Source organism: Vipera ursinii, assembly GCF_947247035.1.
Source record: "Vipera ursinii genome assembly, chromosome: Z".
In the NCBI taxonomy this organism is placed as follows: Eukaryota; Metazoa; Chordata; class Lepidosauria; order Squamata; family Viperidae; genus Vipera; species Vipera ursinii.
This window is the reverse complement of record NC_139517.1, coordinates 52,824,538-52,838,589: the sequence shown is the minus strand read 5'-3', so window position 1 is coordinate 52,838,589 and position 14,052 is coordinate 52,824,538. Positions and strand designations below refer to the sequence as shown.

General features: G+C 38.3%; 1 protein-coding gene across 1 annotated transcript in view; it reads right to left on the bottom strand.

Annotated features, from left to right (window-relative positions):
• The window catches only part of TMEM245 (transmembrane protein 245), a 121,268-nt gene that overhangs the window by 74,915 nt on the left and 32,301 nt on the right, over window positions 1-14,052 (bottom strand). The window contains exons 7-8 of the mRNA XM_083377083.1: window positions 12,357-12,461; window positions 3,170-3,252 (exon numbers count right to left, since the gene is read on the bottom strand). Coding sequence (XP_083233209.1) covers window positions 3,170-3,252; window positions 12,357-12,461 — 188 coding nt within the window. The remainder of the gene's footprint in view (window positions 1-3,169; window positions 3,253-12,356; window positions 12,462-14,052) is intronic.

The window sequence follows — 14,052 nt, the reverse complement described above, 5'->3', positions numbered from 1 at the left end:
GCTATGGTCTTCCCAGTTGCAATCTATGGCAGTGAAAGTTGGACCATAAAAAAGGCTGAGGGCCAAAGAATTAAGGCCTTGAACTCTGGTGCTGGAGAAGACTCCTGCGAGTCCCTTGGACTGCAAGGCGATCAAACCGGTCAGTCCTAGAGGAGATCAACCCTGACTGTTCTTTAGAAGGCCAGATCCTGAAGCTAAAACTCAAATACTTTGGCCACCTAATGAGAAGGAAGGACTCACTGGAGAAGAGCCTAATGCTGGGAAAGATTGAGGGCAAGAGAAGAAGGGGACAACAGAGAATGAGGTGCCTGGATGGAGTCACTGAAACAGTAGGCGTGAGCCTAAATGGACTCCAGAAGATGGTAGAGGACAGGAAGGCCTGGAGGAACGTTGTCCATAGGGTTGCGATGGGTCGGACACGACTAACAACAACAAAACAGATGTTTATTTTTTCCACGGAGACGTCCTCGGACAAGCGCTGGCTCTTCGGCTTTGAAACGGAGATGAGCACCGGCCCCTAGAGTTGGAAACGACTAGCACGCATGTGCGGGGGAACCTTTACCTTTACCTTGGTAAATCCCATCATCTAATTTCTTAATTCTCACGTTATCCTCTTTTCTTATTTTTGCCAAACATCTTGCCTGATCAATATGCTTTGCTGAATCAAAGAAACTTTCCATAATCTTAAAAGTGTTGTTGCAGATACAAAAGGCAAAACAGGTAAGATATTTTTGTAGGAAGGTTTCACCCCTTCGTATTCATTGAGAATCTTGTCCTTTCTTTCTTTCTTGATTTTATCATTTTTTGTCTCTCAAGTTCTCGTAGTTCTCCTGGCAGAATCCATTTTGTCAAATCTTTTTTCTTGTCCTCAAACTTACAGGTTATCTTTTCCATGTCCAGTATTTCCTGTAAGTTTTTTTTCCATCTGAGTTAAGTCATATTTTCTTCTATTGTTAAGTTCCATCTTGTCTCATATTCAGTTGTCTGTTTTTTCTGCTCATTCTGTTTTTATTTTTATGTTGTAAAGTTAAATTGGAGATGTGTTCATTTATATTTTCAAAGTTATTTTTAATTTCTTCATGGTTTGAGATAATTGTTTGGAGTAGTTGCAACATAGCATAGATTTCCTTCTGGAAATTGTTTTTTCTTGCTATATTCTTTCTGCAGATCTCTGGTTTTCCATGATAGCTAAAAATCAGGGTTTTGCTTTCTCTGCAAACTGTTTTAGAGTCACAGTTGAGTTAGTATTTGTAATCCAGAAAGGTCAATTCTTTTTTTTTAGATTTACAATTCTCATTTTGTAGATAGCCCAAAAAATCTTCTTTCTTTTTTGTCACACCTGTTCTCTGTTGTTAAGATACTGAAGGTCACCAAAACCAAGTTAACTTTTCCTGGGCTTTGCCAGTCCCTGTAATAAAGCAACTGCTTTGTATATTTTCATCCACCACTAGATGTCAGCACCAGTCAGTAATAGACAATTGTTTACTTCTACTTTCATAATTTAAAAGGAAAATCTTAACAGATTCCATTGATTTTAAACTTATCCAAATTAAGACTTATATTCATTTCAGTATATTTATATTCCCCCTGAAAAGTTTAATTTGTTGCTTCAATCTGTAGGAGGGTGGGGCAAAAATCCTGCACCCTTCTCACTTTCAAAAGCTTTTTGCTTCTTGGGGGTTTTCTCCCCCCCCCCCGCCAGGAAATCAATTTTCAAGTAGAAAAGAGAAAACCACTGTTCTTACCCAGTTCCAAACATGTTATTTACAGTCAGCTTAAAGTAGTGCTTTTGGGCTCCGGCTGCTTGTAGCTTGGACTAGACTCTGCAGTTAAGCTAGTCTTTCTCCAGCTGGCTTCTGGAGGGCTTTTCCCAAACTGATTGGATCAACCGCCATCTCTCCGCAATCGGCAGGACTTCCTTCCTTCTTTGTTGCCTGTACAGGGCAACTTCAGGCCCATTTAAGGTCCCCTAGCAGGCAGAAACCAGCCATAGGGTGCAGAGCCCCACAATCCCTTGGCTGCTGCACTAGTGCGCAAATTTCTCCTTTTAAGAGGGGCAGCATGTCAGAATCCCCTTCAATGTTTCTTTTCGGGGCTCTGCCATTCTAGTGGGAGGGGGGAGGCTTTGCTTTCTTTTCTGGGCTCTGCCATTCTAGTGGGAGAAGGCAGGCTTTGCTCTGCTAAGAGGGGGCCTTATGGATGTATTTCTTCTACTTTGTTCTTTCTAAACTTTGATGTATCCCTTTGGGTGTAAAAAGGGGAAAGTAATATGCCTTATCATCTCCTGTTCCCATAACAACTTCACACCTGTGGATTGGTTGGACGTGAACTGGACAGCTGGGTTCTGGAGTGGGGTTTTGTGAATGAAAGTTTTAATGTAGCAATTTGTGCAGGAAATCTTTAGATCTTGCTTTGCTTTCCTGCTATCACTAACTCTCAATAAAAGTTCCTGTTTGAAACAATGCCAGTTTCAAGAGTTCTGCTTTCTTGGGAGAATTAGCTGAGGCAGGTCGGTACAGATATGCAGCAAAATAGATTTAAGGAGAAAAACTGGCTAAATCCATGTCAGGGTGCTGACATAAATTGGCATTTTCTTAATAAAAGATTTTATTTAAGGAAGAGGAAACAGTTACAGTGTTCATGCTTAAGGTATGTTGCAAATCACCATGCTATACATGTGCAAAAAAGTGGATAAAATGCTGGAACATGGTTTATTTCAGCGAAGTATTCTCTTGATTTGAGTGCTAGGTAAATAAATAGGAAAATGCTATTGTAAAAAAAGCAGCTTGAAAGTGCCCTGGTGGCATATCACCAAATACTATGAGAACAGACAGAATAATTATCTGACATTAAATAACCCTTCTGTTTTAGGATTCAAGGAAGAATTTAAATAATTTAATTGATAGAAAATTCTCCCTGTATAATTAGGAAATCTAAGCACATGAATTTCTTAATTTGACATAACAAAATGGTAAGATAATAATTTGATACTGAGGCAGTATCCAAAGGTTAAGGCCAATAGCTTATTGGTTTTAAATGCTTTCAAAATTCAACAATAGGCCAAAAATAAATTATAACCTCTTTCTCACATTTTCCATACCCAACACAATAATGTCCAATATCAAAATGAAGAGAATATTTAAATCCTATCAGATATGGCATTACTTACTTGGCCCATTCTGGGTGGTTGGCTACCGTTTCATTAATCAACCTGCTTGTTACCTCAATCATATGTACACTTTCCTGATGAACCTAATGCAATACAGAGGTAAGAAAAAAAAGAATGTCTCACACCATTAAATACACACCTGTCATTTATTTTGTCAGTAAGATTGGTAGCTTGGTGTAATCCTTATTCTGGACTAGATTCTGAGTTTTGTTTCTTTCAAAAATTGGCCCCATACCAAGTGAATTACAGTAATCCAACATGGAGATGAATAAACACTGGGGGGAGGGGAAAGAGGTCACAAGCAGTCCTGCTATCTGGTCCTTGGCTTCTACCTTCAATGCCTGGGAACCAAGTCAACAGTGGCCATTGATGTAAGATGCCACTGATGTTTCTGATTGCCAAGCTACTGTGTAACAAAGCTGCTCCTTACCTATAATCTTATTTTGGAGGAGTGCTGACCTGGTATGTCTTGCTGAGACCTGATGTGCCTAGAAGGGGCGAGGGTCTGGGAGTCCCCTTTCAGAAATGTGTGCACCAGCCAATTGCCCAGGAAATGGAAGAGAAGTAGCTGATATCAGTTGCTGTGAGTTGTTATAGGCTTTCAAGGACTCTGCTCTGTAGATAATTGGTACTCTAGCTTAAGGTAATAGTTCAGAATGCTGCTAGTATACCATTCTCTCTGCTGCTCAGTGGTATCCCTACCTGAACTGTTAAGATTCTGTTGCTGGGTTGGAAATAGAGTTCCCAGGGCCATTGGTCCTTGAGGATTTCAATCTACCACCTGGGCACTGAGTCTGGGGTGCCTCAAGAGTACATGACCTGCCATGCAATCGTGGATCTGACCCAATTTATTGACAACTGTATATATACCAAAGGCTGCACTTTAGATCTGTTCTTTGTCTTGGAGTGGTTGAGATGTGATCTGACAACGTAGGATATTAGTATTAATCTAATGCTATGAATATATAACTCCTGGTTGCTTTTTGACTCCCTCACCCTCCATGCATTGAGACAGGCCTGCCCCAGGTAAATGATGGAACCAGTGGGATTCCAGAAAGAGCTTGGGATTTTCCTTGAGGATCTAGTGGTTGGTTTGGCCTTGCATTGTATCACTCCTTAACTGACATCTTTCTGGGTGATGATCCCAGGATGTGCTGTGCTTTACTGAAGGAATTAGGGAGATCAAAGCATCCGAAAAAATCTTAGAATGCAACTGGAGGAAGACTGAAAATAAGTCTGGTTGGACACAGGTAAGATCCCATATTAGAGATTATTTTGTGGGGATAAGGGTAGCAAAATATCAGTATTTCTTTGTCTTAAAAGTAGATGAATCAGAAATTAATAGTTTGCATTATTATATGTGATATTTATAATTGTATATATCATCATGTATCATACATGTAAACCCTTTGGGATTACGTGGAGTTTTGCATGAATTGGCCATAAAATGCGCTCTAAACGTCATTTATTTAAACTAAATAATGGGGATAGTGAGTTAATTGATACAGTACATCACTGTCCCCGGCAATCTAAGAAAATAGGGGAAGCCAGGCACCACACAAGTTATGCAGCAAGTAAACACAGCGTCAGTCATAAAGGATTCAAATGTCTATACACTAATGCACAGAGTATGAATAGTAAGCAGGGTGAACTAGAAATTCAGGTAAATGAGGGCAGATATGATATTGTTGCCATTACGGAAACATGGTGGGATGAAACCTACAAATGGAACACACAGCTAGAGGGATTTAAACTATTTAAAAGAAACAGACTAAACAAAAGAGGAGGAGTTGCTCTCTATATAAGAAATAACTTTATCTCTACAGAAATAGACCACAACAATGACGAAAACTGTAAACCTGAAAGCATTTGGGTCAATATAAAAGGGGGAAAAAATAACATTGCCATAGGTGTATACTATAGGCTGCCCAACCAAGCAGAGGAAATAGATGAACTTTTTGCTAGTCAGCTAACTAAGGTATGTAAGAAGCACATCACAATAGTAATGGGGGACTTTAATTACCCTGATATCAACTGGGAGACAAACTCTGCACCAAGTGGAAGATCAAACAGATTCCTGTCAAACCTATCAGACAACTTTCTCTCCCAAAAAGTAGAGAAGGGAACTAGGGGATTAGCCATATTGGATTTAATTCTCACTAACAGAGATGAAATGATAGATGGTGTCAAAGCCACAGGAACCTTGGGGGGAAGTGATCATGCAATATTGGAATTCAACATTCTGGAGGCACAAGCAATAGAACATAGCCAAACTAGAGTCTTGGACTTTAAAAGAGCTAATTTCAATAAACTTAGAGAGACCATGGGAAGAATTCCATGGATGAGAATCCTAAAGGGGAAAACAACTCAAGAAGCTTGGGAAATTTTGAAAAGTGAGATAATAAAGGCCCAGTCTAGTATAATACCAACAAAGAAGAAAAATAACAGCTCTCAAAAGAAACCAGCATGGCTGCATAAAGAACTCTCTGATAAATTGAAAGATAAAAAGGACAAGTATAAGAATTGGAAAGAGGGGCACATAACTAAGTCAGAATATCAGCAAATAGCCCGGGCCTGCAAAGATAAAGTGAGGAAAGCTAAGGCTCAAAATGAACTAAGGCTTGCGACCAAAGTCAAAAATAACAAAAAAAGCTTCTTTCAACATATAAAAAACAATAAAAATGTTAAGGAAATGATTGGTCCATTAGTGGGGGAAAGTGGCAAGAAGGTGACAAGCAATAGGGAGAAAGCAGAACTATTTAATTCGTTTTTTGCATCTGTCTTTACACAAAGGGAAAAAACAGTCCAACCTACCCAAACCAGTGCCATAAAAAACAGAATAGAAACGCAAGTTAAGATAGGCAAGAAAATGGTAAGTGAGCACCTGTCCAGTCTAGACGAGTTCAAATCACCAGGACCAGATGGATTACACCCCAAGGTTCTCAAGGAACTGGCAGACGTGATCTGAGAACCACTTTTCAAAGATCCTGGAGCACTGGGGTACTACCAGAGGACTGGAAGAGAGCTGATGTAGTTCCCATCTTCAAAAAAGGGGAAAAAATAGATCCAGGAAACTACAGACCTAGCAGCCTGACCTCAATACCTGGGAAGATTCTGGAAAAGATAATCAAACAACAAATCAGCGAACACCTTGATGCAAACAAAGTCATCACTAAAAGTCAACATGGGTTTGTCAAAAACAGATGATGCCAGACATATCTTATTACATTCTTTGACCAAGTGACAAAATTAGTGGACCAGAGGAATGCTGTAGATATAATTTACTTGGACTTCAGTAAGGCATTTGATAAAGTAGATCACAACCTACTACTTGATAAGATAGAAAAATGTGGGTTAGATAGCATTACCACCAGATGGATTCGTAGCTGGCTGACAGGCCGTACTCAGCATGTGGTCCTCAATGGAACCGCATCTACATGGAAGGAAGTATGTAGTGGGGTGCCCCAGGGCTCTGTTCTGGGGCCAGTGCTCTTCAATATCTTCATTAATGATTTGGATGAGGGGATAGATGGGGAACTCATCAAATTTGCAGACGACACCAAGCTGGCAGGAATAGCCAATACTCCAGAAGATAGGCTTAAGATACAGAAGGATCTGGACAGACTCGAACTGGGCACTATCTAACAAAATGAAATTCAATGGTGAAAAAAGTAAGGTTCTACATTTAGGCAGGAAAAAATCAAATGCATAGGTATAGTATAGGTGGTACTTTGCTCAATAGTAGTAATTGTGAGAGGGATCTCGGAGTCTTAGTAGACAATCACTTCAATATGAGCCAGCAGTGTGCTGCAGCTGCCAAAAAAGCCAACACAGTGCTAGGCTGCATTAACAGAGGGATAGAATCACGATCAAGTGAAGTACTAATACCACTTTACAATGCTTTGGTAAGGCCACACCAGGAATACTGCATCCAGTTTTGGTCACCACAATGTAAAAAAGATGTCGAGACTCTAGAAAGGGTACAGAGAAGAGCAACCAAGATGATTAGGGGGCTGGAGGCTAAAACATATAGGGAACGGTTGCTGGAATTGGGTATGTGTAGTTTAATGAAGAGAAGGGTGAGGGGTGACATGACAGCAGTGTTCCAATATCTCAGGGGCTACCACAAAGAAGAGGGAGTCAAGCTATTCTCCAAAGCACCCGAAAGCAGGACAAGAAGCAACGGATGGAAACTAGTCAAGGAGAGAAGCAACCTAGAACTAAGGAGAAACTTCCTGACAGTTAGAACAATTAACCAGTGGAACAACCTACCTCCAGAGGTGGTGAATGCTCCAACACTGGATGTTTTTAAGAAAAGACTGGACAGCCATTTGCCTGAAATGGTATAGGGTTTCCTGCCTGAGCAGGGGGTTGGACTAGATCACCTCCAAGGTCCCTTCCAACTTTTATTATTATTATTATTATTATTATTATTATTATTATTATTATTATTATTATTATTATTTATTAATTATTAATAATTATTATTATTATTATTTAAGTCACAGCAATAGAAAAACACAGTCTGCTTAAAATAATACTACACAAACATTAGCTCTTGTCATGTTTTAATTGAACATAAGATGGAAACATTCACAATGCAGGGTGGAAAAAGTATGTGAACCTTTGGACTTAATAACTGGTTGGACCCTCCTCTGGCAGCAATAACCTCAACCAAACGTTTCTTGTAGTTGCAGATCAGACCTGCACAACAATCTGGAGTAATTTTGGACCACTCCTCTGCACAAAACTCTTTCAGTGTAGCAATATTCTTGGGATGTCTGGTGTGAATCGCTCTCTTAAGGTCATGCCACAGCATTTCAATCGGGTTGAGATCAAGACTCTGACTGGACCACTCCAGAAGGCGTATTCTGTTCTGTTGAAGCCATTGTTTCGTTGAATTACTTGTATGCTTTGGGTCATTGTCCTGTTGCATCACCCATCCTCTGCGGAGCTTCAGTTGGCGGACAGATGGTCATACGTTTTCCTGCAAAATGTCCTGATAAACTCTGGAATTCAATTTCCCATCAATGACAACAATCCGTCAAGGCCCTGAGGCAGCAAAGCAGCCCCAAACCATGATGCTCCCTCCGCCATGTTTTACAGTGGGGATGAGGTTTTGATGTTGGTGTGCTGTGCCTTTTTTTCTCCACACATAGTGTTGTGTGTTTTTCCCAAACAACTCAATTTTGGTTTCATCTGTCCACAGTATATTTTGCCAGTAGTGCTGTGGAACATACAGGTGCTCTTTTGCAAACTTCAAACGTGCTGCAATATTTTTTTTGGACAGCAATGGCTTCCTCCATGGTGTCCTCCCCTGTACTCCATTCTTGTTTAATGTTTTCCTTATTGTAGTTAGCTGACACTCTAGGATTCTTCTTTACCTCATTAAGCATTATGCACTGTGCTCTTGCAGTCATTTTTACAGGACGACCACTCCTAGGGAGAGTAGCAACAGTGCTAAACTTTCTCCATTTGTAGACTGTCTTATCGTGGACACATGAACCTCAAGGCTTTTGGAGATACTTTTGTAACCCTTTACAGCTTCATGCAAGTCAACAATTCTTGATCGTAGGTCTTCTGAGAGCTCTTTTCTGCGAGGCATGGTTCACATCAGACAGTGCTTCTTGAGACCAGTAAACCCAAAACAGGTGTGTGTTTTTAAAGGGCAGGACAGCTGTCAGCAACACATCCAATATCATCACACTGATTGGAGTCAAGGTTGGCTCACTCCTGGCTCCAATTAGCTCTTGGAGAAGTCATTAGGCTAGGGGTTCACATACTTTTTCCACCCTGCACTGTGAATGTTTACATGTTATGTTCAATTAAAACATGACAACAGCTAATGTTTGTGTAGTATTATTTTAAGCAGACTGTGTTTTTCTATTGTTGTGACTTACATGACGTTTAGAGCGCATTTTATGGACAATTCATGCAAAACTCCACGTAATCCCAAAGGGTTCACATACTTTTTCTTGCAACTGTAAATTCAGTCTAAATGGATGAAAACTTGGTAATTCAAATCCTAATGAAGGACATATGAAACATTAAGATAGCGCCTGAGGATAAAGGTGATTCCGACTAAAACCATTTTTTTTTAAATTAAAGTGTTTAGGTCTGATAAATTCAATATTTCAAAATACTGAGGAAGTCCTTTAATTATTTCTCCAAGGGCTCCAATTATGATTCATATAACAGCAGATTTATTTTTCCATAAGTGTTCAACTTTAATCTGCAAATCCTAGTGTTTTGTAATTTTTTTCTAATTGCATTTCCTTAATCCTATTATCATCCAATATAGCAATATCAGTGAAACAGACTGTTATAGCAAACATGTTACGACAAGGTGTCTCCCCATTAATTTTGATAGTTTGGTCATGACACTGCTTAGTCAGGTTGTGAAATTTTACTGCAACCACTGTCAATTGATTCATCCTTTTCACTACAACTCTGTTATTCTCTGGTATTGCTACATCAATTACACACATTTTCTTTCTTTAACCACATCTAAATCTGGTGTGTTATGAGTCAAGATTCTATCAGTTTGAATCTGGAAATCCCACAATATTTAATCTGCTCACATTCAACTACTTTTTCAGCTATACCTTCGTACAAATTTTTCATTATTGGCACATAATTTTTATAAATGTTCCAGTAAATCATTTTAGCAACTGTGTAATGTTATTTATAATCAGTTTGTTTGAGCTGAGTTTATCTACTATTTCTTCTGCTTCTTTACACAATATGCACTTTGAATCATTTTATGATTCTGGTTATTACTCCATACACAAAAACTTGAAATCATGGCTGCCAGTTCTTTAACTGCTGTTATCAGTCATTTCCACTGAGTTTATCTTAGCATTTTTTTCCCCTTCTGTTCAATCATATCAGGTTTTGGAGACTTTCTGGACAAATGCCTGCACTTTTCATGAAAAGATTTTTCAGAAGTGGTTTGCCACTGCTTCTTTTCTAGGGCAAAAAGTTGCTGCTTCAGGGTCCCTGTGTTTCTAGCCTGATGCTGTAACCGCACCACCAAACTGACTCTTCAAGAACACCTAGGATGTTGCAATGTATTAGCATAGTACATGCATGGATCCAAGCAGACTTTCTAATTGACAACTGGAACACTTGTCAGTGCACGGATTTTCTAAGTGTCATCCAAAGCATAGCATATTATTACTATGATGATTGGTTGCACAGTCAGATGTTTAGACAGGATTTGGCATTTTTATCCACCTATTGAGTCCTTCCCAAGGACCTGGGATAGGCAATAGTTGTTTCCTATCTTTAAATGCACTGTCAGAGAATGTAAGCTTTTTCACTTGCCTGAATTCAATTGCTGTGTTTTGCAATTGGCTGATTGTGATTTTGTGATAAGTGTTCAAGTGGTGCTCCAGATGTTTTAGAATTGCACCCAAGGTACCTATTGCTATTGGTATTATTTTTTGCTTTATTTACCAGTTGTCCTTCTTTGATTGCAGTTTTTTTGTATTTTGTGATTTTTCTCTGGATCTTTATCTCTGCTGTCTCCAAGTATTGGAACATTCACTATCCAACATTCATTTCTAAGTTTCATCCACATTGTTCTCTACTGAAATTCATTGCATTTTAAAAAATAATTTCAAAGTCTTAATATTCAAAATCCAGTATGCTAATATTTTCTCAATGGTTATTTTTTTAAAAAAAATGTGTAGCTACAGTATTTGTCAAGAAAGCAAAAGCTTAACTGCTGACTTTATGATTAAAGGTGTGGTCAAAATTTATTAATTCACATGGACCCAGGAATAGTACAGTAGTAAATAAAAGTTGCATGGCTCAAAAGTTGCATATTGAACAAGAAGTTTAACTTATATTAACCCACATCTGAATCTCCAGGATGTAAAGATGAAGCAAACAAAAATAGAATGAAGTTCTGTTTGAATAGAGAATTATAACATGGCAGGACATATGGAATTGACTTCCTCTATCAGTAGAAGCAAGAGAATTTCCATGGAAGGGTTTACTGTCAAAATCATTCTCCTTTGCTCTGAACCTTTTTGAACGTCTTGCATGTGCTGTGATATCATATGCATATAGGGAAGGGATAACTTTTACATTATCAATACACGAGAATATTTGTAGCTCAGGGTTGAAATGAAGGGTCCTTGGTGCTCTGAACCTGATTGTTTTCTTGTAAATGTTTCATTATACAAACTAGGTAACATTATCAGTAAGATGGGCTTACTATATATACTCTAGTGCAGGGGTGTCAAACTTGCAATGTCACTGACGTGTTGCGACGTATTGCGACTTTTCCATTGCCGGCAATGGGATGGGCATGGTTTTGGCATGACACATCCACCCACTCCTGCTCTAGTGGCTTGTCCCTGTCAGTGCTGGTGGAAGTGGTCTTGGAGGTTCTGGTTGGGCTGTTTATTCTTAGCTTGTTTGGCAGTTCTTTGTTAGCGTACTGTTTACTTCTTGATTGCTAATCTGATATTAATCTTGGAGCTAATATATATATATATATTATATAGATATTATGTCTTTAACTCTTTAATTTTGCAATATATGGATAGATTTAACTATATGTTAACCAGCCTTAACTGGGACACTGAGTATCCTAGACTAAGCCAAGTCCAAAAACACTACGGAATTTCTAAAAGTCTGGTACTCTGACAAATTAGCCATCAATAGACATAATAAAAATTAAAGTATTTTCATTTTTACAGATTGCTTATTTTATATTTGTCTTCTTATAAGAACATTTCTATAACCACAATGATATATGCAATGATATATTATCTTCTTTATTCAAGGGGAAAGAAGAAAAGAAAATACAGTTTATACTTTGTCAATATGCACCTATCCACATAAGAGGGCCTGTTAATATAATGGATACAATGCAGGCTACTCACAAAGTTAAATACATCAAAATCCTGACATACGAATAACCTGTCTGGAACAGAATTGTTTTTGTGCTTTGTACATACTTATGCTTTTTTCTTAGAAAAACAAACTTATCCAGTCTGAGGGAAACTAAAATGCTTGCTTCTTTCAATTACAATAGATGTTTAGTGTGATTATTAGAATATACACTGATCATATCAATTTTTAGAAGAAATAAAATTCTGACCATTAGTGAAATTTGTAGATTAGAATGAATAAAGTTTCAGTAAAATGTTGCATTGTTTAATAGGACACATACCTTTGCTGTAAGGAGCAGCGCAAGCAGCAGGGTGCCTATCACTAGCACAAATATAATGAATATGCTAATTACTTTATCTAGGATTTTTTCCAACCACACGTTCATCTGTGAAAAACAAGAAAATGTAATAAACATTACAGAATCAAAATAACATATTCATCTATCCAAGCATTTTTGTTCTAATCTTCTATTTAATGATATCTTTAGTAACAAAGACTTTGTAAGATCAGATATACTGTACTGAAACAGCATGAGTAAAGCTGTTTAATACATCTTAAAAGAAATCAATGTTATAACTGGCCTTCCAGACCTAAGGTGATTAGTAATCAAACAGTATACAGAGTAAGTTAAAAGAACAACATAAAACTACTTTGTTTGACTCAAAATGTCCCATAGTATAATGAAAATTTATATAAAGAGCTGTGACTTTATGTTATGCTCTGTTAGGCCCAAGCCCAAAAGACATAAAATGCAATCCCTTATTTGCCAAAATGGCAGGGACCTAACAGAGGCAGAAGAGATTAAGAAGAGGTGGCAAAATTACACAGAACAACTATACAAGAACGAGCTTAACGTCCCTGATAACCACAATGGGGTGGTCACTGACCTTGAGCCAGACATCAGTATTCCAGCTGTCCTATTCAAAAAAGTCATGGCAAATCTAGACAGCACACTAAAAAACAGAGACATCACCCTGCCAACAAAAGTGAGTACAGTCAAGGCTATGGTCTTCCCAGTTGCAATCTATGGCAGTGAAAGTTGGACCATAAAAAAGGCTGAGCGCCAAAGAATTGAGGCCTTTGAACTATGGTGCTGGAAAAGACTCCTGCGAGTCCCTTGGACTGCAAGGCGTTCAAACTGGTTAGTCCTAGAGGAGATCAACCCTGACTGCTCTTTGGAAAGCCATATCCTGAAGTTGAAATTCAAATACTTTGGCCACCTAATGAGAAGGAAGGACTCACTGGAGAAGGCCTAATGCCTGGAAAAGTTGAGGGCAATAGAAGAAAGGAACGACAAGGAATGAGGTGGCTAGATGGAGTCACTGAAGCAATATGCATGAGCTTAAATGGACTCCAGAATATGGTAGAGGACAGGAAGGCCTGGAAGAACGTTGTCCATGAGGTCGCGATGGGTCAGACAAGACTTCGCAACTAACAACAACACAGAGCATGGGAAATAAATAGGGAGAATTAGAGATCCTATTTCAGTAAGACAAATATTATATAACAGATATCATTGAAACTTGGTGAAATAATCCAACTTGGAAAGAAGCTAATATTGTGCTATTACCGAAGGAAGGTAAAGATGTCACAAGGATAAAGAATTACAGACCAATTTCATTAATAAACAATAACTATAAGCTTTTTGTTGCAATTTTGGCAGAAATATTAAAGAAGATTCTACAGGCATATTCATAAAGATCAATCTGCCTTTCTGCCATGAAGACAGCTAAGAAATAATGTGAAAAGTGTTTTGAACGTTATTGAATATTTACAATATTATAATGAGAAACAGGCAGCTTTAATATTCTTGGATGCAGAGAAGGCCTTTGACAATTTAAATTGGTCTTTTATGTTTAAAGTTTGGAAAGATATGGACTTTGGGGAGAATTTTATTCAAAGGGTTAAAGCAGTTTATATGTCACAGCAAACAAAGATTATGATTAATGGAGATCTAACCAATTAATTGAAATTCA